The sequence below is a fragment of the Miniopterus schreibersii genome (assembly GCF_964146895.1).
Source record: "Miniopterus schreibersii genome assembly, chromosome: 14".
Taxonomy (NCBI): domain Eukaryota; kingdom Metazoa; phylum Chordata; class Mammalia; order Chiroptera; family Miniopteridae; genus Miniopterus; species Miniopterus schreibersii.
In genome coordinates, this window is record NC_138114.1 from 18,235,377 (window position 1) to 18,260,708 (window position 25,332).

A 25,332-nucleotide genomic window follows, 5' to 3' on the forward strand; every position below is an offset into this window, starting at 1 on the left:
CCGTCCACTTGTCCTGATTAGACCCACGAGGCCTGGCCCTCTCCCCTGTTCGCATATTCCCCCTCCCATGTGCTGTGGGTGAGGATTTCAGCTTTTCTCTGGGATAAGAGGTAAAAGCTAATGGTCGGGAAATATCTTGTCTGCCCTGCACTTCTGGGGAAATGCTTGGTGCCTCGGTTTCCCCTGTCATCTCAGAAGGAAGCTAGCTAACCTGAGAAGGGAGCCAGGGACGATGGGTGAGGGCGTGGCGGGTATTAGGGGGCAGAGGTAAGTTTGGCTGGAAGCTGCTGCTTGTGGGTCCCTGGGCCTGGGGGAATGGTCACATTCCTAGGAGGAGAGAAAATGATGGTGGGTACCTGGGCGGGTATCTTCTTGTAGGAGATAAGAGGGTGAGTGTTCCAGGTGGGCAGTGGTACCAGGGAGTGAACAATAGGGTGCAGGAGAGATCATGGGGAGACTGTGGAGCACAGGAAGAAAGGCATTCAGGAGAGCCCCTGGATCCTGCTTTGGTCTTCTGGGCCTACAGAAGGCCTTAGGACAGAGGGTGCTACTGGGGACACTGGGGCTGGAGGCCAAGGACAGAGGTTCAGAGCACATGAGAGGGTAGAGCAGCTGAGTAGGAGGGCAGCTAGGAAAGGGTGGGGACCCAACTGGAGCTGTAGAGAAAGAGAAGAGGGCCTTTCCTCCCTCATGTTCCATTCCGGAACCAGACGGACACCCATGCTCATGGCAGACATTAGTAATCAATTATGGTACTGAGTCCAGAGAAGGCCTCAGGATGTCTCTCAAGCTTGTCTTCTCTACAACCAACAACCAACCACATGGAACTTGTGTCAAAGCCTCTTTGCTATACATGACAATGAAAAAAATAGGCAGAGGATCTGAACAGACATTTCTACAAATATGACATACAGATGTTCAACAGACATATGGAAAAAATGCTCAATGCCCCTAATCATCAGGGAACTGCAAATCAAAACCACGATCAGATACCCCCTCACACCTGTCAAAATGGCTATGCTCACAAAGTCAACAAAAATAACAAGTGCTGGCGAGGATGTGGAGGAAAGGGAACCCTTGTGCACTGTTGGTGGGAATGTAAATTGGTGTAGCCACTATGGAGAACAGTAGGGAGGTTCTTCAAAATATTAAAAACAAAACTACTATACAAACCAGTAATTCCACTTCTGGGTATTTATCTAAAGAAAACAAAAACACTAATTCAAAAAGATATGTAGATACACCCCTATGCTCACTGCAGCATCATTTATAATAGCCAAGGTATGGAAGCAACCTAGGCTGCTTCCATACTGAAGCATCCATCAGTAGATGAGTGGATAAAGAAGTGGAACATACGTGCAGTGGAATATTACTCAGCCAGAAGAAAGAAAGGAAATCTTGCCATTTGTAACAACATGGAAGGACCTAGAAGGTATTATGCTAAGTAAGTCAGTCAGACAGAGAAAGACAAATGCCATATGATTTCACTTATATATGTGAAATCTAAAAAACAAAACAAATGAACAAATGAGACAAAAACAGACTTATAGATGCAGAGATTAAATTCATGGTTGCCAGAGAGGAGGGGTGTGGGGGGCTGGGTGAAAAAGGTGAAGGGGAATCAGAGGTACAAACTTCCAGTTAACAAACAAACAAAGTCACCGGGATGTAATGTACAGCACAGGGAAAATAGTCAATAACATCATCATAACTATGTATGGTGACAGATGGCTACTGCACTTACCATGGTGATCACATAAGGAATATAAATGTAGAATCACTATGTTGTACACCTGAAACTAATATAACATTCTATGTCAGCTATACTTCAATAAAAACAAAATGACCAGAGCATCTTTAAAAAAATGCTTCCTTACTATCCCTGCTGTACTCTCTGCCCCCAGAGGGTCAGAAATATGATTCTCCAGGGGAGGGGGGGAGAGGACAGTACCAGAAGGGCCTCAACAAGGATTTGTGGCTAAGTGCAGAATAGCCAAAATACCACCCAAACGGGACGAGAAGATCTGGGTTCTGATCCAGCATCTGCCCTACCATCCAGCTGTGGGACTTCGAGTGATACTGGGCTTGGGGCCTGCGGGTTGCACAGCCTTCCGACTGGTCTGGGTCTAGCACCAACAGCCCGTCCTCCACCAGAGCCAGAGGGAGAATCTGACAATACGACACCACTCACCAGCTTAGAAGGCTCCCTGGGCATTTAAGACAAAATTGAGGTCTGGCGTGGGCTGGCCTCGGCAGCCTCTGACCTTCTCTGCTAACCCACTGCTCCATTACTCTGCTTCCTCCTTTAGTCTTTAGGCTGCTTCCAGGCCAAGCTTGTTCCTGCTGCCTCACAGCCTTTGCACTAGCGGTTCCCTCTGCCAGGAATGCTCTTCCCATCTCTTGAGACTGGCACCCAGCCACCCCTGGAGTCTCAGCAAGCAGGAATTCCTTTACATTTGCAAATGTATTTGCATTTGTAAAAGCCTGCTCTGCTGCTGGGATAACAGGCTCCTGGGACCGAACAGGAGCCAGCTGAGGTGGTCATTGCAGTTGCAGAGGCTGTGGTGAGAGGCGAAGGGAGCTCGGACTGGGTGGTCAGGGACGTGCTGGGGAAGTGGCTGGACTCAGCTGGAGCTGAGAGGTCATGCTGCTGGACGAAGGCAGTGGGGAGAAAGGCATGGTTTTGGCAGGAGCATCTGGGCGAATGTTACTGGCTGTCTCCTTCCACTAGAACATAAGCTTTATGAGGGCAGGAACTGGGTCCCCAGGGCTGGAGGCCTTCGACAGACAGGGGCTGAATGAATGAATGAACGAGATTATATATGATGACTTATGAGGTCCTGTCCACCATGACAAGCCAAATGCAAATCCTGAGTTGATGGACTTCTAGGAAGGGAAGGATGCCAGAAGGATGATGGTGGGGGAGGGGAGACAGAACCATGGGAGAAAGTGGGAAGGGAGAGGGAGGAAGAGGTAAAGGAGACAGGAAGCAGAAAAGAAGGAATAACCATAGTAACAGCCACTGTAAGCCTCAGTTTCCTCCTCTGTAAAATGAGGCTAACGATACTACCTGCCTCACTGGGATGGTTGTGAGGACTGAAGGAGTACTACATGCAAGGTGCTTTAGACCAAAGCCTGGCACAGGGTCCACATTCCTAAGTGAAGCTAGTATTAGTATTCCCACCCCCAATTGTAACTGCTCTCTATTTCTAGCTGCCCATCCCCAGCAGCCGACCCCCAGCAACTGGCCAGGTGGAGGAAAGGGGGCACGGAACTGAGCCCTGCAGGAGGGGGCGCTCTGGCAGGAGCCAGGCCCGAGCCCATGTATTAACGTGTCGGTCCTGCGATGGGCAGAGGAGGGATGCGAACTGGGCTGACAGGTGCTCTCAAGGTGTGGGGTCCCAGCTCGTTGGTTATTGCAGCCATGGGGGTTGTTCTTGGGTTCCAACACCTCCTTTTATTTCTCTTTATTTTATTTTAAAACCTGGAAATAAAAATTGATGGGGAGCAAATTGCTCTGGCCAACAGCTCTGTGCTTAAAGAAGTCCTCCTGGGAAAGCAATTACAGGGATGTCAAAGGCTGTCAGGTGGCCGCCGCTGCTGCAGCTGCCTAGTAGTCTCCCATCCCCCTGCTGGGAGACGCAGGAAGTCCACCTAGAGGACCAGTGTGGGGCCCCTCAGATAACTGGGAGAGCTGAGATCACCGCCTTGCTGAGCGGCTCTGTGGGCCTGGCACTGTGCGAGGAACCTGACATGATTTGTCCCTCATTTGTCCTAAGACAACCATCAAGACAGGGTTCACGATCCCGTCTTACAGACGCAGCCACGCCAGCTGATAATAAATGCAAAATCGTAATGACAGTTCACCCTTGCTTAGCCCGGGCATCCCGGGCATTACTCTGAGACATCTATGTGGATTAAAACATTTCACTTCCATTCCCACTCTGGGAGATAAGTACTAATACTACCTCCTCTCATGGATGTGGAAAGTGCCCGACTGGAGGAAGCCTTGTGCTCACCTGCCCTGCCAGGGGCTGCCGGCGCCTCTCTCAGCCTGCGGGCTTTTTCCTCAAGAAAGGAGTTGGCTCGATGAGGTGTCTGTGTCCCTGGGAGCTGCCCTCACTCAGTGGGGGCTGGGAGTGGATGCATCGCTTGCCCTGAGGTGGGATGACTCAGGCACGGCCTCTCCCCCCAGGTTTCCAGTGGACGGAGCTCCAGTAGTCCCACCTTGTGGTAACTGGCTTCGCAATGTCCCTTCAGTGACCCTGTCTCCCTCCCCACTCCCACCTGAGTTTCCTGGAGTCACTTTCCAAGTAAACCACCTGCCCCAGAACCTTTGTCTCAGGGTCTGCTTGCCAGGGAGTCAGACCATGGACACAGGCCTCAGGCTAGACACCGGGCACACACGCTGAGCCAGGCAGTATGTTCCCTGCCAGACGCCATGCACGCACGCTGAGCCAGGCAGAATGTTCCCTGCCCTCACCGTTGCACAGCTCAGGGTCCCACAGTCAGCCTGACATTCACACACACAAAGAGAAGAAAAAAAACAATCCCACTCCCAACCCTTTCGCAACACTGTCCATTCTCTCATGTTCTTGGGTTTGAGGAAGACTCAATTGAGTGACTTTAAAAATCACATCTGACCATCAAACAAAGAAAACTGGGATGCAGAAAGCCATTCTCCCAGGATGCAGGAGGAGGAGGGGGGTGGCTGGCTGGCTGGCTGGCTGTGAATGAGACATTCACAATCAGGAGGGTCCTGGGGCCTCTTGGGAGCCAGTTATCAAGCTGGGATTATGTGGTAGCAGATGAGAAGGGGAGGGTGCCAGAGAGGCGTGGGGACAGACACCGTGGCCGAGGCTCAGTTAAGTGGGACCTTATGTGTGGAGGAGATGGAAGGAGGAGGAACAGACAGTCCAATCAACCCCCTGGGGGTGCAGCCACACCATGGCTGGGACTGCCTCCCCCACTGCTGGGTCTCACCACTGTATCCCACCCTGAGCCTGCAGCTCTCGCTCTTCTCCCCTCTCCCTGTGGGGTGTAGCAGGGAACTCCAGGTCTAGCCGGAAGGTAGGAGAGGTCCCTGGGTGTGGGCTTGTCCCACCTATTAGCCAGGACATGTCCTCACTCCAAGGTTACTTGGAGCGTGGGTGGCAGCGCCCCCCGTGCTTGCTGCCATTGGTGGGCACTGATTGGCCTGGCATGTGCTCCTCACTAATGAACCACACTGATTCCACATTCTCTTGTTGACTCCCTAAATGGCAAGCCACACATCTGATAGATTAAATACCCACATGATTGCCCACCTGACATCTCCATCACTCCGCCTGAGGGTCCCTAATGAATTTTACAGCCCCACAACGACAGAAGAAATTAAGGTCAAAGTCCGACGTAAAAACTATTAATCACTCATGATGTCTGAGAGTAGCAGAGGACTGCAGCCCCAGCCCCTCACCTACCTGGGCCAGTCCAGCCCAGGGTCTGATGGCAAGAAAGTCCGATGCTACCTGTGAGCGCAGCATGGGGAGGGCATGCTGGGAAACTCGTGCCTGAGAACTACCCCTGTCCACAGACATTTGCATTCCTTCCTTCCTCTGCCCGCCCCACTCCCAGTAGTCAGAATGTTCTAACAGACTGAGAAACGCATTGAGAGGAGAGCGGCATATCTCATTTACAAAAACTTGTACCCAAGGAGTTCAAAACACGCTGGCTACACTGTTCTAAAAATGATCCCAGAAAGGGGAGAGAGTTCAGTGGTATTCTCTCCATTTTGCTGATGGAGAAATTGAGGCTCGCAAGGAAAAGGGGCTTGGCCAGGGTTATTCAGTGAATCAAAGACCTTGTTCTTCCAACCCCAAGTTTGTAGGTCTTGTTATAATAAATGCCTAAAGGGGTCTTTGGTCCTGGTCTTGTTTCTCCTTGGGTAGGGAGTACCCTCTGTAGGTGGCTGGGGAGGCAGAGGGAGCTCTGGCCTTGGGTTCAGTTTGCACCTCCTCATATCTCTTGGTCCCAAGTTTCATCAGGTCTCAGGGAGGAGCTTAGTCTCCATGAGGAGGCTGCATTGCCTCATAGTTAAGGGAAAGGACTTTGGCACCCTAGAGATAAGGTTCATGCGTAAGCTCTGCCCCTTCCACAGGTATAAACTCTAGCAAACACCCAAGTTCTCTGAGTCTCAGTGTTCTCATCTATAAAATGGGGAGGTTAATTTCTACTTCATCAGGTTGCTGTGGGGATTCAATAAGATAACACATGGTAAGGGGCTTCGTTTGGTGACAGACACTTGGTATTAGTACCTAGTATTTGTTTAGCATTTACTCTGTCAGGTAGTGTGCTAAATTCTTCACATGTATTATCTCACTGAACCCCCACATCAAATCTATAAGGAACTATCATCATCATATTCCAGAAGGGAGAAACTAAGGCACACAGAGGTTATTTGGCAGAGACTAAACATACATACTCCCTTTCTCAAATGAACAGAAACCATGACTTTTTGGTGGCACAACACTATCTGGCTAAAATATTACACTTCCCAGCTTCCTTCGCAGATAAGTACAGCCATTACTAAGTTCTGGCCAATGAAATGACAGAAGTCTGCAAGGCATTTCTAGGAAGTCTCCTGAAAAGGGAGAGTGTGCCCGTCTTCACTTCCTCCACCCTGCAGCCTGGAGTATGGGGGTGAAGGCTGGCCACCATCTCAGACAATGACGATGAGGGCCACACTCAGAAATGGTGGAGAAGAGAGCTTGAAGGAGCCACCCACAGCTTTTTCCCTCTCAACTGCTTTTACATGGAAGAGAAATACATTTTGACCTTGTTTGGAGATTTCTATCACTGGTAACTGTATTGGGTCATTGCTGATACAAGGTCATGTAGCTCAGAAATGGCTAGGTCAGGATAAGCCTCAGTGGTTTAAGTCTGGAATCTCGGGTCTTTGCCACTCTTCCCCCAGTAGTAAGGACTTGAGGAACATGAGTAGATATCATCATCATCATCATTACATAGTAAGCAGAGAAGGCTCCTTCTAGAGATGTCCAAACTTAGGTAACCACACATTAGTTGGTCATGAAATCAACTTAATGGGTCATGACTAGCATTAAAAAAAAAAAAAAATCTAGTGGAATAAAATAGAAAATAGTAGGGTAAAAACCATAAGACATTCATGAAAGAAATGGAGGGAGACACAAACGGAAAGACATTCCATGCTCAGGCCTTGGAAGTACATTGTTAAAATGACCATACTACCAAATGCAATCTACAGATTCAGTACAACCTATCAAAATTCCAATGGTGTTTTCCACAGAAATAGAACAAACAATCCTAAAATTTGTATGGACCCACAAACACCCCAAATAGCCACAGCAATCTTGAGAGAGAAGAACAAAGATGAAGGCATCATGCTCCCTGATTTCAAACTATATCATAAATGAAAACAGTATGATGTTGGCATAAAAACAGACACACAGACCAATGGAACAGAATAGAGAGTCCAGAAATAAACCTATGCATATATGATCAATTAATTTATGACGAAGGAGCCAAGAATATACAGTGGGGAAAGGAGTCTCTTCAACAAACAGTGTTCAGAAAACTGGGCAGCCACACGCAAAAGAATGAAACAGGACCACTATCTTACACAATATACAAGAATAAAGTCAAAATGTATTAAAGACTTGAATGTAAGACCTGGAAACATAAAACTCCTGGAAGAAAACATAAGTGCTAAGTCCCTTGACATTGGTCTCAGTGGTGCTTGTTGAATTTGCCACCAAAAGCAAACGCAAAAATAAACAGGTGGGACTACATCAAAGTTAAAGCTTCTGCAAAGCAAAGAAAACCAACAAAATGAAAAGGCAACCTCTGAATGAGAGAAAATGTTTGCAAATTATATATCTGATATGGGGTTAATATCTGAAACATATAAAGAACTCATACAACTCAATAGCAAAAAAACCCACCAAACAATCCAATAAAAAATGGGCAGAGGACCTGATAGACTTTTTCCAAAGAAGACATACAGAGAGCCAACAGGTACATGAAAAGGTGCTCAACATCACTAATCATTAGAGAAATGCAAGTCAAAACCACAAGATATCACTTCACACTATTAGAATGACTATTATAAAAAACACAAGACAGAATGAATGTTGGTGAGGGTGTGGAGAAGAGGGAACTCTTGTGCACTGCTGATGGAAATGTAAATTGGTGCAACCACTATGGAAAATAGGATGGAGGTTCCTCAAAAAGTTAAAAATAGAACTGCCATATGACCCAGCGATTCCACCTCTGGGCATTTATCTGGAGAAAATGAAAACACTAACTCAGGAAGATATCTGCACCCCCATGTTCATTGCAGCATTATTTACAATAGCTGAGATAAGGAAAGAACCTAAGTGCCCGTCAATGGATGAATGGATAAAGATGATGTATCTATATACACAATAGATTATTATTCATCCATTAAAAAGGAAGGAAATCCTGCCATTTGTGACAACATGGATGGACTTTGAGGGCATTATGCTAAATGAAAAGAGAGAAAGACAAATATGATCTCACTTACATATAGAATCTAAAAACAAAACAAAACTAGCTCATAGAGAGCAGATTAGTGGTTATCAGAGGTGAGTGTGGGGATGGGTAAAATGGCTGAAGGTGGATAAAAGCTACAAACTTCTAGTTATAAAATAAATATGTCACGAAGATGTCACATACAGCATGGTGACTCTAGTTAATAATACTGTATTGCATATTTGAAAGTTGTTAAGAGCAATCTTAAAAGTTCTCATCAAAAATAAATTCTAGAATAAAATAGAAAATACAAGAGTGCATTGAATGCAGCAAGGAAGCATTGTTTTGTTCTAGATACAAATATGTGTGTGTGTCCTGGTTATGAAGTTAAATGTAATTTTTATTATGGATCATGGTTAATTTTTTTTTTTTTTTTTAAAGTGCTACATAAACCAATGGGCATACGGGCTTTCAGCCACTCCAGAATTAAACTGGCAGGAACCACAGCTGTCATCCCTCCTACGGGGACTGTGCAAGATGAAGCCACCCCAAACCCACAGGCCCAGCTCATTTTCTGCATAAATTCTATGCTAACCCCTGCCTAGACCCCCTCTCTGCTCTCTCAGTCTTTCTCCCAACAGCTCCCAGGACGAACCCTCAGGCCTGGGCCCTGGTGACTGCTATGGCCCATCCCTGCCCTGTCATCCCATCCCGGGGCTCATGCCTTCCCAGTGCATGGCCCAGGTGGACTTTCTACAGGCATTTCGTTTGCAGCATTTATGAACTCATTCTGGCCTCGGCCACTCTTACAGCTACCCATTGTCCCCTCACTCGAGGGGTCCATTTTCTTCGCTCTGGTGTCCTCTGAGCAGCTGCCCGAGCAGGAACAATCAGCGGCTAACCAACTGAAGGGTGACTGACAGGCACAGTGCAGGAGTCACAGGCTCGCGGCTCTGAAGGGGAATGTGGGGGCAGCTGGTCACACATGTCGCCACAAGCGGCCATAGAGAGTGTCCAGCAGAACACCTTCATTTTACAGATGAGGACACAGAGGCCCCGGGAGCTCAAGGTCACCCGGTGACTGAACGGCTCCCGCCTCCCAGGCCAGCGCTCAGCCCGTCTCCTCGGACTCTAGAGATGGTTGATTCCAACAGGCCGGAACCCAGCGCGGGAGTGGGCACCGATGGTGGGCAGCGAACAGGAGGGAGGTCTAGGGGCTCTCGAGTCAGACAGACCCAGGTTTGAATCCCAGCTTAGCCATTTACTATCTGGCTGACCCTGAGCAGGTTACTTAACCTCTCTGGGCCTCCGTTTCTTTCTTCTGTATACTCGGCACAGAGGAGACAAATAACATGCTGAGAAATGCTTGGCACTTACTAAGCTCACAAAACCCCCTTCACCAGGGCTGTGGTGATAAACAACACTGACCTCTTGAGGGGGAGGGGTTGGAAAGGGGGCAAAGGTCAGTGGCAGACAGAGCTGCTTCTGCCAAGAATGGGGGAATCTGTAGGCACCAGTGAGGGAGGCTTCAGAGGCTCGACAGGCAATGGAGCTTTAGATCAATTTGTCAAAAATCAATTAGTTTAGTGACTAAATGGCTGGAAACTGTCAGACCTTAAAGTCCTGTAAAATCCACTCCAGGGGCAGGGGTGGGGAGCCACAGTTCTTCATCCTGACCCAGGCCTGAGTCCATCGAGGGTAGCCCTGGGAGGCCTCCCAACCCACATGCCCTGTTGCCCTGCCTTGGCTCCTTCTAGAAGCCCAGGGTGGTGGCGGGCAGGCGGCAACCGGTTGTGTTCACTCTCCTCCTCTCTCTCCCTCTGTCCTTAGCGCCTGTCCTACCTCTCATTCCATCCTATTTCGGTTTTACGGATTGATATTTAGATTAAAGAGATAAACACAGTCCAGGAGCACTGAGGCCTGACAGCCAGAGGAACTCAGACCGTCAATCAGCAGCCGGCTCAGCGTCCTCCCAGCTCCTGGACAGCACCTTGCTGGCCCCTGGATTGAGTATGAACCCAAGAGCAGATTAAAGGGGCCCACAAGTACAGCCTGAACACCCCCAAATTGGGGGAGGGTGTGTTTATAAAGGCCTTCCAGGCCAGCTTGGGAGCAGGGCTGGGGTGACACACACACTATTTACTAGCGCCTCTCTCTCCTCCAGCCTCCCTCTTCCCCTCCCCAGGCTGCAGATAAAGAATTCAATTTTCTTTTAAACGGTGGGGAAATTGGAGGAGATTTTGTTCTGTTTAAGCACAGCTGGAGTCTCAGGTCTCCAGGGATTCGAGAACAATGAGATCAATTAAGATGCCAGGGTGAGGGGTGTCAGGAGGAGTGGGGGGAGAGAGGGTGCAGAGCAGGGGGGCCCCGGGGGCTGTTGTCAGGAAGGGGAGGGCCCAAGCCTGTCCCCAAGTCTAGCTGCCACTCTTCCCTGCATTCGCCAGATTGTCTCTGTTGGGTTTTGCTAAAGGTCTCTGGATGGGTCCTACTCCTTGGGTTATCATCCCTAGACTTACTAATAATTCATGTTGGCAATTTCTGCTATCAGCGGTATACGATTATAGCTTCAAGTTGAACCAATGCTCTCAGAAGAGGGAGAGGCCACTGGACGGATGTGTGGCACGCAGCAGGTGCTGGTACCACTATCAGCATTGCTGCGTGAGGGCTGGGGACTACGACCTTTTCACACAGGAATCCACAGCTCTGCTGAGACAGGGACTATTCTCCCCATTTTACAGAGGGCGACTGAGCCCAGGGACAGCTAGGAGCCTGCTTAAGGCCACCCTGTGGTAAGAGGCTGAGGCAGGACTCCAACCCAGGGCTGCCGGCCCACTTCAGTGTTTGCAAAGGCACAGGACCCACCTGGCAGTCAGGTGGAGATGGGATGGGCATACCTTGCTGTGCCCGGGGAGGAGACTGGTGAAGCTGGTGCCCAGACCTGTGCGTGAGCTCGGAGAGGAGAGGGCTCAGAGGGTATGCTCTTGAATCTTCCACCTCTCCCTCTCCACTGCCACCTGCGTGGCTGGAGCCAGCATCTCTCACCTGCTCTCCCAGCTTCTACCCTGCCGGACCCCCCAACTCTCCACCTGGCAGTCACAGTGATCTTTCAAGTCTCTCTTCAGCAGTCACCTACGACGGACTCCCTGTCCTAGTCAGTCACCTCTCCCTCCTCCTCTCTGCATATCCACTGCCTTTCACCTGCAGATCCCTCAGCGTGGGGCAGCCCTTTCCCAGATCACCTCGCCCCTCCTCCTCAGAGTTAGACACAGACAAGCACTGGCCCAGGCTCACAGAGCAGGATTTGAACCTGGGTCTCCCTGGTTTCAAAGTCTTGTTCCCAGCCAAGGTTTCCTCCTACAGGGGTTGATGCAGCTGAGAGGTGTTCCCTCACACTGCAGGGCAGCATGCCCTTCTGCAAGGGGCTGGAGGGACCAGGGAGCAACACCTGAGGCCTATCCTGACCACCTGGCTGGGCCATCAGGTTCTCAGAATCCAGGAGACACCCATGTTAGATTGCCTGCATTCAGCAACATGGCAGGGCCGGGGGAGGGGGAGGGGAGTTGTGTGGGTGTTTCCTTGGGCCTGCAGGGTGAGGGAGCCCTGGAGACCACAGAGCTGAGGAAGAGGCTCACTACATTTCACATCCACCAGGACTGAGCCGGGGCAGTGACATCACAACACATCTTTCCCTTTTGGTGTCAGTGGCATTTGCTGGGGGTGGATGAGGGACATGAGCTCTATACTGCAAGAGGCCAAGCTGGCTCCTTGCACATCCCTAGTACAACCTGTGCCAGCTGTTTCCCAAGTGCCTACCATAGGCTGCCAGCATGGAATAGGTGAGAGAATGTGGATGATTTGATACAGGACTTCTCCCCTATCCAAATAGCAGCCCAGTGGTTATGTTTGGGGTAGGTGGCAATTCAGGAAGAAGAGAGATAGTTGAGCCCAGTCTGCCTCGGAAGAGCAGGCCTCCACCTCCTGTACAGCACATCCCCCTTACTGCATTCCAGCCACAGGGCCTCTGCACATGCTATTCCCTTTCTCCAATGTGCTTCTCTCCCCTTGCTCCCGTTAATGCCTACTCAACTGCCACTTCCCCAGGGAAGCCCTCCCTTACCTCTGTCAAGGTCAGGTGCTCTTATAGATATTCATAGCTCCCCGATCTGTCCATCACAGCAAGTAATACTTAATGTAAAAATTCACTTTTTAATATGAACATCAGGCTTTCTCAGGAGTCTGTAACTTCATGAGGGCAAGACTCACATCACCATTGCCTCCTCAGGGTCATGTGCCTGACACATAACAGGTATTAAAAAAATTTTGTGGAATCAATGAATGGTTGGATTGCTCTATGTCTAATGGCACCCATGAACCCTGCTAGGCCCCATGTGCCAACTGGTCAGGCTGGGGGGCTGCCCCAAGCCGAGCAGAATCCTAGGAAGACAGGCCATGATCTTCCCACCTGACTCCTGCTGTCAGGTCAGGAGGCAGGATTGGAAGGGGAGAATCAGAGCAGCCTGGAGATATGAGAGGGGAACAAACCACATAACCTCAAGGACGGGGAGCCACTAACATCATACAGGAACCTGCATGCACGCAAATGTGTGTATTATATACACATACCGAGTGCATGCAGTTGCACACACAAGTACAGACACAATAGTGTGCATGTGCATGTGTGTGTACACACAGCCCCCGCAAACATACCGCACATGCCTACCCACCCCACGTGTGGGTATATACACCCTTGCACATCTCTCCCCTGTGTGGTCACCCGTCAGAGGACCGGCTTCCACTGCCATTCCTCCTGCACCCCCCTCCTTCCAGGAAGCCTTTCCTAATGAAGCCAGCTCTGGGCTGCCTTGGGATTCCTGCTTCACTGGGCAAAGTGCTCCAGGCTCCCTGACCTGGTCTTCCCATCAATGCAGATTCTCACCTAGCTTCCACCCCTGAGCAGCTAGGGACCTCGAGAGCTGGAGACTCACCCGATGGTACCAGAGGCTCTTGAGGGCCCAGAGTGTCGCCCAGAGACAAAATGCCTAAAGCGACCCTGCGGCCTGTCCACCTGGGTCCTGCCAAGAGCACTTTCCAGTTCCTCTCTTGGCCCTCTGCTCTGAACATTACTGAAAAGGCAGGCTCAGTGGTGCAACACAGAGCCTTTTGGACGGCATCCTGGTGGTTAAGAGCCTGTGGCTTGAGGTCAGGCAGCCTTTTTGTGAATCCAGTTCAATTGCCTACTAGCCCTGGGACTCAGACAGTTACTTAATCTCCCTAAACCTTAGTTTCCTCACCTGTGCAATGGGAATGACAGCATCTACTTAGGCTGGAAATAACACGTTCAAGTATGTGGTTTACGGCTAGTCCTCAATAACAACTGTTGAAATGATTGTTACAGCAGCAGCAACAATAGAAGTAACAGTCCTCAGAGGTCATCTCAGTCATCCCCCTGCCTCTGGGCATGACTAGCTCAAGGCACTAGATCTAGAAAGGACCATGGACACATTTTAATCCATCTGATTCATTTTACAGATGAGGTGCTATGGGAGATAGCTTCTGCCTGAGACATCCAAGGAGTCAGTTCTGAAGGTCAAGACTTTGAACTCTAGGTCCCCACACTTCCCCTCCACCAGTGGAAACTCATTTCGTTATAACCGGGGGCTGTAAGGACCTCAAAGCCTGGGCTGGGGGAGGTCCAGGGAGCAGGGAGGTGGAAAGGTCCAGCCCTTCCACCAACTAGGGGAGACAGCTCCTCATATTCTGGCTCCCTGACGTCACTCTGAAACTGCTGCCATCCCCCCAAATAAGCAATGAGCCACAGAAACAGGGCCATGTCAGGGAGTGGATGCAGAGGCCCCTCGCAGCAGGCTCTGTTCAGCCTTCAGTGCAAATTAAAACATTTTCCTTTTCTTCATAATTTTTTCCTGACACAACTGCCCATGAAACATTTTAATAACATCCTAGTAAAGGTCAGGGAGAAGGAATTTCACAGTCCCTGAGCAGGCAGCTATAACCTGCAGCAAAGGAGATGGAGAGATGGGCTGGCCCAGGGGCTGAGTAGAGACTGGCAGAGTAGGGAGGGGAGAGCAGCATGGTGGGTGTGGGTGGTGTGGCCACAAAGCTTGCTACTGCTAGGAGATCTGGAAGCACCTTGCGGAGCTGAGGTTATGATGGGTGGGAGTAACCTGGGAGATGCCTTCACATCTACAGTTCACACATCTTGGCAGCAGCCTTGGGGGGTTTCATGACCATTTTGCATGAGGAAATAAAGGCTCTTACAGGTGACCTGGATGAATTAGCACACAGCAAAGGCAGGGAGACCAGGCCCACAACACTGTTCACTTTAGGTCTTGAGCCCCTTTAGGTGCATGACCCTGGTGTTAGAGCTTATCATTGGGTGGAACAGCTCCCCCGTGTCTGCACAATTCCACAGACATGGGGGCTGGAGGGCTGAGAAGGAGGTGGGCATGGCTCTCACAGACACACTCAGCACTGGAGGCTGGCCAGATGAGCCAGCTCTGGACAGAGACCCTCAGGCAGCCACAGAGGAGCTGAACTCACCTTCTACACATCCTGAGGGGCCTGGGACAGGAACTGGAGAAGGAGTCCTGGGCCCCCAGCAGGGGTCCATGCAGGCTCAGAAACTGCTTCAGTGCTTGAGGAAATCCAGTTTCTTGAGACCCTCTGTCCCCAGCAAGAATGCCAGGAAGGAATCCCTAGACCCCCTCCAAGCCTGGACCTGACACTTGAATTCTTTGCCACATGGTCCCAGGCCTGTGGGGGTGGGGGTCCCCCCTTGTGAGATCCCCGAAGCACAAGCTGCTTGGGTGTCCTTCACCCTGACATTCAAAGGTGGCTGGAGGCCTGAAGATACTTTCTTTGGGTCCAGAAGGCCCAGCCCCTAGGGGCTGCAGGAGGGTCTGTGGGGCCTTGAGCACCAGGTGACTGATTGCAAGGAGCACCTTGCAAAAGCCGGTGAAGCCCAGGGCTGGGGAAGCAGGGGGAAGAGAGCAGCCCCAGCAGACTTGTTGTTTACATCTGACGGCCTGCCTAGCTAAACATCTGCTTGAAATATTAATACCTGTCAGATGGGAAGGGCCTGGGGGCTCAATACAGTTTCATACCATCTGTCTGTAGAGTAAACACACTTTGGAGTAGGGGGCCTGGGATCAGCAGGCAATGCCTCTGCTTGGCGTCATGATAGAGCAAAAAATAGAAGTGAGGACTCTGGGGGCCTCAGAGTGGGTGGGGAGGGACAGCAGGGAGTAAAACTCCAAAATGTTTATTGAGCACCTACTATGGGCAAGACCCAGAGCTTGGGTAACACACAACTGCTACTTTGATCTGCTCAGTAATCAATCTTCTTTCTTCTTATAACAGAACCTCCTTTGAAATAGCCCTCTCCCCATTTTCTGGCCATATAATCTTCATGGGGGTGACCCCAACCCCTGGGGATTATGACACATCTCTAGTATATCCAAACCATGATGAGTCTCTCCAGGATGGCCCAACAAGCTGGGTCAATGAAAATCAGCTCTGGAACTTTTGCTGGAACTACTGAAAAATAATTTTCCCTCGACTAGGGTTGATAAATTGGTAAGAAGTAAGCTTAGGGGTGCTGGTGTCCCTTTTTGCCAATATAAAAACAGAGCCTGGTGCTGAAGTCAAATTCCTGCTCAGCCGAGTGCCTGGATGCAGCCATCCCTGAAATCACTTATACTTTTGAATTATAGGAGCCAATCCTTTTTTGTTTGAAACACAAGTTTCTGTCCCTTGAAACCAAAAGTACTGACTGATACAAATTGACACCGGGAGGGGCCCCTTATCAAAGTCCAAACTAAGGGCAGCTGGGGATGCCAACTGCCCTTAAGTCATAGCCCATTCTTTCCTGGTGCCTGTGCTCAGATAGGGAAGGCCACCCTCCTCAGAGGTGGCTGGCTCCTTTTCCCATTAGAGGACACTGCCAGGGCTCCTGCCTACCCAGGTGCTGTCCCTCTCACAGACAAGGCAGAAAACCACCATATCCTTGGCCCAATCTCATCCTCCCTCAGGCCAATCCCTTTTCCACACTGTGCCCTGGCCAAGGGAGCTCCAACAAGGAGAGCCCAGATGCTTTAATACACCACCACCACCACCTCGAGAGGCTGGCGCACCCCTTCCCTGACTGCCCAGACTCCTTGGGCAAAATCCCTCTAGCTGCTTCCCCATGGTTGGTCCCAGGACACAGTGGCACCGCAGGACAGTCGGACTCACCAGGACTGTCAGCACAGAGGTCCCCACGGTGACATTCTCATACAAGCTGACGTTGTACAGTGGCTGGCTGAAGATGGGTCGGTTGTCATTCTCGTTAATGAGGGTGATCTTCACCTTGGCATAGCCCACGTGGTCGGGCACACTCTCATTGGCAAAGAGCTGGGTGTGTAGAACAGGGCTCAGGTAAGTTCCCACATGTTTCTGGAGTGTTTGTCCCTATAGGTCCCCCTGGGGCTGTTGCTGGTCCCAACCCAGAACACCTGTCAGAGTCACTGCCCATCCCAGGTGTGTGCTACTCTGAGTCCTTCCATCAGTGGTCATAGGCTAGAGTGTCCACTGATTCTGCTGGAAGGGAGCAGCCGATGAGGGTTGGGCTGGCAGTGTCTGGACAGCAGAGCTCCAGCTGGGGGTTTCTGAGGCTTTGGCAGTGCCTGGTAACATTCCACTCAATTCCTGGACATTTCCTTGTCGCCCCTGAAAAGGGGAGGCTCAGCCCAGACCCTGCCACAGCTCAGTGAGTCAGATCCCCAGGGAAGGGTGGGAAGAGGTGGAATTTAAGGGGATAGTGTCAACCCCCTGGCCCCACCTCACCTGAAATCCTCCCACCCGGCCAAGAAGGTAGTGAGAGGGGCCTTACGTCAAAGTCGTAGCGGTCCACGGTCTCGTAGTCCAGGGGGATGGCCACCCGGATGCGAATGTCTGCTTTCCCCTGGACGGACGTGGGGGAGATGATGAAGTGGTGGGAGTTGTTCCCCACCAGGTACACCTCGAACATGCTGTTCAGGCCCTGGGGTTAAGAATGGGGGAGAAGCCAGTCAGGAGGGTGCAGGAGGCCAAGGCCTGGAGTGTGGCGGGAGGCACAGAGCTGCTTTGGTGCAGGAGGTGGATCAGGGGCAGGGGCAGGGCTGGCCTGGCCCTCACCCCCAGTGCCCGGCCTCTGCTGAATGATCCTGACCCAGCTCCCTGACCCCCTCCTGCCCGTGTCTAGCACTCTGAGAATCTCCTCCAGCTCCTCCCTTCATCACCCGTCAGCTGCCTACATCCTTTGCAGGTGGGTTGGTTCATTTTCCAACTCCTGCTCCTTTTACTCTGTCCCAGTGACCCCAAGTGGAGAGGGCTCTTCCAGCTGGAAAATGCAGCAGGGAGGAGGAAAGAGATCAGGAGGGAGGGGAGGGAAGCAAGTGTCTACGGTCGGCCTGGGCAGGGGAGGGCGCGACACAGAGCAGAGCACTGCTGGTCCTGTCCTCTTTCTGGAACGCGTTGATCAGGGAGAACACTGGCCTGCTTACACACATGGAACAGGAATAATTCCATAGGCCGAGTGGCAAAGTGAACCCCCGAGTCCCCCACACTGTGGCCAGCCCTTGGCAGCCTGGAGGACACTTAGTCTCAGACAGTCAGAGCTGCCACACCCTTGGCAGGTTCTGTAAGGCCCAGTTGCTTAGTTTCAGTCGATAGTTTCACATGGGGGGGTTGCTCACTCTAAGTTAGGTGTTTTTGATTATCCTAATGAGGAGCCCTCAGACGTTGCTCATCTCATCACACAAAGCGTGTGACGTCTCCATGTTGGCCAAGTTCCCAGATCAGGAGGGGGACCACCGCTGAAGGTGGGAGACACGGCCTGAGTCTGGCCTGCTCAGAAAGTGATTCAACCTCTTCAACCTCCTGCACAAAAGGGGGAATTACCCCCCAACAACCTCCCTTTAACCTAGGCAGGTGGCATGTGGTTTGTAACCAACCAGTCAGAAGCCTCTCCTGACCCCTGCTGCAGATACCAAGTCACTGACCTGGGCTCTCAGGCCCCCTGCTTGTCCTGCATCACCTGCCCCAGGCCCAGTACCAGCACAGCCCACCTGTACACGTTTGTGTGGGACTGGAGGCTGGAAAGGGAAGCACACCTCTCTTCTGAGTTGCCTAGGGATGTTAAGGCCCTTTTGGACCCTGTTCCTGCTGAGAAGGGGGCAGTCAGGCAACCCGGGAGCCTGAAAATGACGCCCAGGAGTTCAGCCAGGAATGACACCCTCCACAAAGCCTGAGAAGCCACATGGTTCTTATGCCTGGAGCTGTCCCACAGATGCTCAAGCACATTTGTGGAATGAATGCATGTTAACATTTACCCATCAGTCTCTTGAGCTGTTTCCATTTAGAACCACAAATTGGCAAAACAAGGACACTTCCTATATTGAGCCCTTTCTGAGAGCCTGGAAGCAGTCCCGTGCCCTGTTATCAGCTCAGTGGGTTTGAGAGAGAGATGGGAAAGGAGCTCTTTTAGCTTCTCCTGCCAACCTTGGGGTCCTGGCAAGCACCGGGGCCTCCAGAGCCCCCAGCTCAGAGTGGCTCCCATGATTGTGAAGGCAATGCTCCTCTGGCCCTGTCGGGCTGTGCAGTTTCCAGTTGTCCCTGGTGTGGAATCCATCAGTCAGATGGAGGGGATCAATTAAATGCCCGAAGGGGCACTAATAGTCAAAGCTGACGGAGTGTGACAGCTCTGAGCAGGTGACACCAACACTTCTCCCTCCCCTAGACCTGGGCCCCTCCCCCAAAACCTGGAGGCCTGAGAGGGTGGGGGCAGGCTGAGCAACAGCCCGTGAAGCCCCCTTCCCTCGGCACCCACCATGCCGCCCCCGCCCCAGCCCTTCCCAGGCTCACTTACCAAGTTCTATCAGTGGGAGTTGGTCAGTCAAAGGATATGGAGACAGAGAAGGAGCCGGAGAGGTATGGAGAGGAAGAAGGAACCAGAGAGAAAAGATGGTGAGATCCAAGGTCAGGGTAAGAAACAGGGGCCAAGAGGGACCCCAGGAACACACCCCGCTCCAGACGAACAGCCCCCTCTGCCTCTGATGGGCCACAGCCTCTAGAGGTGCCGAGGAGGGGGTGGGTGCATGTTCATAGGTGCTGGGGAGGGCTATGCAGCCCCACACCCAGAGGAGGGGGAGGGACGCAGAGGAAGAGGTACAAGGCCACACAGTGGGAGGCAGGACTGGGCTCCTGTCTCCCTGAGCTCACTGAGTCCCTACCCAGAGGGGGTGGAAGGGGGGTGAAGGAGGCTGGGAGAGGAAGGGCCATGTCCCCATGTCCTACTCCCAGGAGCCTGGCCAAACCCCCTACAGGCAGTGACCCCAAGGATTGCCATGTTTCAAATTTCCTAACACAGAAAATGTTAAAGACATGATAAACACAGACATGGAGAATATTCACTTAATTCAAAAGTGTCAAGAGCACAGAACCATCTTGCTTGCTCCACTGCCCCAGCCTTCTTAGGAGGCTTCTCACTACACCCCAGCCCTGGGCCTCTTTCCCAGGAACCACACATATCCGAGCGTGTGTACCTACGCCTCCCCTTTTTGACACAAACAGAAGCACGCTATACACATTGCTCTATGTCAGATTGTTTTTTTAACTTAAAGCTATGTCTTCGAGATTGTTCCATAACTGTACAAATAGATGAGGATAATAACAGTAACAGCACAGCACACATTTCCTGGCCACCTGTTCTTTGCCAGGCACTGTTCTGTGGTTACTGTGGAATGGCAGGAACCCCCTGAGGACACGGACCTGCGTCAGGCAGTGTAAACTCACGTGGCAGCAGGCACACAGTAGGTGCTCAGAGAGTGATGGGCTTCAGCAGCTTTTCCTCACCTATTACTCTGTGCCTTCTCTTCCCACTGGCCACAGGGTGGAGATGAAAGAAGGCTGAAGGTTGGAAACCCCTCCAGAGGAGATGAGGCTCAGAGAGGTTGAATGCCCCCTGCACAGGTGGCTGGTGGCAAAGCGAGGATAAGCTCCCTGGCTGGGGTGGCCTCAGGCCAAAGGAAGTGGAGTCAGGGCCTGATATGGGTGTCCCCCAGACGCAGCTCCAGGGCAATATGAGTTAGCAGAACAAACTGAGACAGTAACACTGAGCACTCAGGGCCGAATCTAGAACACCAGCGGGGGAGCCCAAGCAGGGGAGGCTGCCCTGAGACGGGAGCTCTGAGCTGGCTTTAAGGGCTGAAGGGAAAGAAAAGAGACTCACAGAGAAGGGATGCCAGGTGGAGGAAGTGGCTTTGAGCATGTTCTTAGTCCTTAGGGTATATCAGAACCACCTGGAGGCTTTGTTAAACTAGATTGCTGCCCTCCCCCAGGAATTCTGCTTCAGTGGGTCTGGGTTGGGGCCTGCAGTTTGCCTTTCTAACAAGTTCCAGGTGATGCCAATGTGCTAGTGGTCTGAGACCACGGTTTGAAGACCACTGGCCTAAGCAAAGGCTTGGAGCTGGGAATGAATAATTAATGATGAGACCACGGGTGAGCTGGTTTGCAAAAGGTCTATTCAGGGCAGCTGGTCTGATTGCTGGGATAATGGGAGGCTTTGTGGGCCTCCCGAAGTCCCACCTCAGGTACCATCTTGAGGACTTTAGCTTCGGGGGAGCCACTCCATGCTCTCTGGAGCAGAGTTCAAAAGAGGAAGGTGAACTTGGCAGCCATGGGCTAGTCACAGCAGTGCAGTCCTTCTCATCTGACTGCACATCGGAATTCCCAGTGGGGATCTGCAAAGACACGCAGGCGTCCAGGGCCACTGCATCAGAATCCTTCGGGGTGGAGCCCAGACAGCTGCACTTTTTCCGATGCTCTCAAAGGCACCACATTGCACAGGTTGGGAAGACATCAGACACAGGGATGCAGAGGTGTGAGCAGGCGAGAGGCAGAGTGGCAGTTCTCTACTGGCCACACACAAAAATCACCTGGGGAACTGAAAAATATCCCTATGCCTAGGCGCCCAAACCAAGGAAACCAGACCTGCGGGGTGGGAGGGACAGATGCGACCAGATATCAGGGTTTCGTAATGCTCTCCAGATTGTTCATTTAAATGTGCATCTGAGGAAAGATGAGAGCTATCAGGGTAGATCAGTGGTGCTCTGAGTGTGGTACAGGGACCACTGGCATCAGCACCACCTAGAAACTTGTTAGTAATGCAAATTCTTGGCCACACCCAGTTCAATCGAATTAGAAACTCTAGGGACTGGGCCCAGCTCTGTTTAAACAAGCCCTCCAAGGTGTTCTGATACACGCTCAAATTTGAGAATCTCCCGCATGGAGCAAGGCAAGGGAAGGAGCAAGTCCAAGACAGTGAAGAAAATCAGTCGGATATGGTGGATGAGCAGCTGGAGAGAGAAAGCGGAGTTAAAAATCTCAGGGTAGGGGGTGCTGGAGCTGTGATCACGTGAACAGGCAGAGAGGGAGGCGCTGGAGAGGTGCCTGGAAGGTGGTGCTGGGTTCCGTGTAGGTTCAGCTTGTGGACCTGGCCAGGGTGGAGCGCTGGGTTTCCTGCTCCGCAGGGCACCCTGTTGGGTCTCTGAGTCTCATGAGATGAGGTCCCTCCCTTTCCTTGACCTGCCAGCAGTGGTCGGAGGTTCACCAGGCCTGACACTGCAGCTGTCAGGACCCCTCACATGGCTGTCCTGAGACCCCAGGGCTACCTTCTGGCTCAGTCCCCTCAAATGCTCAGCCTGTCCCTTTCAGAACCTGCCCAGAGGCCCAGTTCCTTCTGGGACTTGGCTGGTGACAGCCCCTTAGGATGTGTGGGTGTGATATTTACCTATCCAATTCACTAAGTTGGTGCACAACCCCTATTAACTGCAGCCCTGGGTGGGAGCTTCATATAACAACCACTCCCATTTATCATACACCAACGATGTGCTCACATAACTTACCCAGAAGCTTCCCACCAGTCAAGTGACAACAGCATCGGGCCACCCCCTTTACGAAGAAGGAAACTGAGTCCAGAGAGGGTAACTTGTTTAAGCCGCACAGCTGCCATCGAAGGAGTCCACCTGGAGTCTGACTCCTGCAGAGTCTAAGCTCTTAATCGCCCCTCCCCGGGCCTCCTGAGTGCCCCTCCCACTGCAAAACGCTGCTCCAAATGCAGCCAGAAGAGCACTGTGGACTCCTCCCCACTCTCCACGCGGCACCTCTCTCAAGGTCAAAGAGCAAGACCCAGGTTAGGGAAGCCAGGGCTGGTGGTGGGCGCAGCTCTATTGGTCCCCAGCCTGGCTGGGCCTCTCCCCACCCCTCACTGCTCACTGCCAGGTCCCCACGGGGCTGCTTGTGGGGTGAAAATAGAGGGAGGGAGGAGGGGAGAGGCAGGAGGCCCTTTTGGAGCTGTTGAGGGGCAATTTTATTGGGAAGGGAGATAAAGAGGAACATCAAAAGGAGTCCCAGGGTGCGTGGAGAGGAACCGGGTGGATTAAATTCTCCTCCAGCTGGGAGAGGTGATGAGAAGGCTGATAGCTGGCAGCTGCGGGTCCTGGAGCCCAGCAGCAGCGCCCGCCCTTCCCTCACCAGGCTGGGGAGCCAGTGGCTGCTGTGGGGCTGTGACGGTTCTGCTTTTTTATTTACTGGGAGGGGAAAAGACATCCTGCTTCTGCAGATCCCCACCCAGTGCAGCAAGCCGTTCTTTGCTTCTGGTGACTGAAGTCTTGCCACCCCCCGTGGAGGGCAGCTCGACAGTCCCTCCGTTATCAACTGCTGCCAGACGGGGCTGGGTCCCTCAACTCCCCCAAACCTCGTCCCCCCTGCTGGAAGTGGAGGGGTGACTTTGAGAGCAGTCAGAGCAGGCACTCGCTGCCCAGATACTCCTTGTCTCTCTGCAGTGACCAGCTCAGTGGCTCCATGAATTGGCCCAGTGTTTTTTCCAACTCTTTATTGAGAGGTTATTCTGGGCTGGGTCTGCTATGAGCATCTGCTCACTGAATGCTCACACCCACCCCGAGGGGACCTAGAATGAGATTTACACTAAGGACAGCCACACCTGGGACTTCCCCTCCTCTTAGAGTTGTAGATTCAGGCTGGCCACTGCAGGTGGACCGACATGGGGGTGCTGGGTTTTCTCTGAGTATGGCTCTCAGTCATCACCTGTGGGCTCTGGACACTGGTACTTCCCTCTGCAGGTGACCTAGTCCCCAAAGGAGGGGAGGCCTGGCCCACCCCCAGACTCCCTCCCTGGATGTGATGTCTGCAGATACCTCCTCCACCCCTCTGGCTCTTGCCTGGTTCTCCCCACCCTGAGGCACCTCCCTTCTGATGGTGGCACCAGTTAACCCCAAGGCAGTGCTCATCTCTCCTCACTTTGGGGCAGGGTAGTAGCTGGGTTGGTGACCCAGTGGTGTGATGTGGTGGAGAGAGTAAAGTTCAGGGTGTGGGGACAGGCTGTCACTTCCTAGCTGTGTTACCTTGGGCAGCTCGCTTCCACTCCTGGAGCCTCAGTTTCTTCATCTGGGAAGTAGGCAGAATAAGGCATGCTCACAGAGTTAAGAAGCACTGTCATCTCTTTGCCCCACCATGTTTTGGTGGGTGACACCTGAGTTATGTTTTCTTACCTTAGACAGTAGGCTCCCCAATGGCAGGAGCCTTGAACGCATTTTTCCTTTGTACCCCAAATGCTAGGGAACCTCATCCCACCCTGTGAACTACAATGTGCCCTGGAGGGGCCTTAATTCCTTTTAACTGAAGAGGAAAGACTAGGGTCATGCAAATGCAGGGTGGACTAGGGAAGGGCAGCAAGGACCAAGGTGGCCTTTACATTGGCAGGGGTGGGGGTGCAGTGTTGTGAATCAAGATAGAGATGGGCCAGGGAACTTGTGAAGCGCCCAAGGAATGCTATAGACAGGTGGGACACCCTCAGCCCAAGCTGCGAACAGGGCTGGGGACCTGGAGTGCAGAGATGCCCCCCCATTCCGTAGTGCCACTGTCACAGAAGCCCTGTCCAGAAGTCACACCTCTAGGGAAGAGCCCCGCGACCAGTGATGTCAGGGAGGGAAGCCCTGAGTTTCAGTGGTGGCTAAAAGCACACAGCCTTTGGAGTTAGGCCTGACTCCAGGTTGGAGCACCGCCCTTTGCAGCTGTGTGGTTTTGCCCAAAGGATTTTACCTTCTTGAGCCTCAATTTCCTCATCTGCAAAATAGGCAGAATAAAGGCTACCTGATAGGGCTATTGTGGGTGAACTGCAAAGTCTTGGTAAAATGCCTGGGACAGAGTAAGTGCTCAATAAAAGAGACTTGTTATTGTTCTAGAAGGGAGGGAATAGGGAGAGGCTGATTTCTAGACCTTGGCCAGGAATGAGGGGCAGGCAAAGAAGGCACGAAGGCTTGGCCGTGTGCAGGGGTGAGGGGACGCCCCAGCCCGGGGCAGGGGCCCTAGTTCTGCCTCCCTCCTCCAGGGCTCTGTTGGTCTAATCCATGCTATTGAGCGGCAGAAAATCAAAGCCCACTGGATTCCTTATCACTCTGCTGTCTATCCTTTCACTCAATTAACCCCAATCAGATGTGCCGAAGTGAACCCTGGCAGGAGGCCCACTCTCCTCACCCCTTCACCTCAGAGCTTGCAGCTTCTCCCTCCAGGCCCCCACACCTGAGGGGGGTGCCGCGTTTCTCTGGCCTGGCCTCCCCAGGGCAGCTGTCCCATGCTCAGTGCACCAGGCAGCCCACTATGAAGATGAAGTCCAGGGGACGATGGGAAGGAGCCCTGTGGCGGTCACTGTCCCCTACCCCTGCCTCAACCCCAAGGACCTTCCAAGTTTCAGAGTCCAGGACAATGGAT

The 25,332-nt window shown here is 52.0% G+C and overlaps 1 protein-coding gene across 1 annotated transcript in view; it reads right to left on the reverse strand.

Annotated features, from left to right (window-relative positions):
* LOC308567371 (cadherin-23-like) overlaps nucleotides 1-25,332 on the reverse strand; it is a gene marked incomplete at both ends in the record, with an annotated part of 250,272 nt that overhangs the window by 43,529 nt on the left and 181,411 nt on the right. The window contains 2 exons of the mRNA XM_081158790.1: nucleotides 16,759-16,917; nucleotides 17,396-17,545. Coding sequence (XP_081014916.1) covers nucleotides 16,759-16,917; nucleotides 17,396-17,545 — 309 coding nt within the window. The remainder of the gene's footprint in view (nucleotides 1-16,758; nucleotides 16,918-17,395; nucleotides 17,546-25,332) is intronic.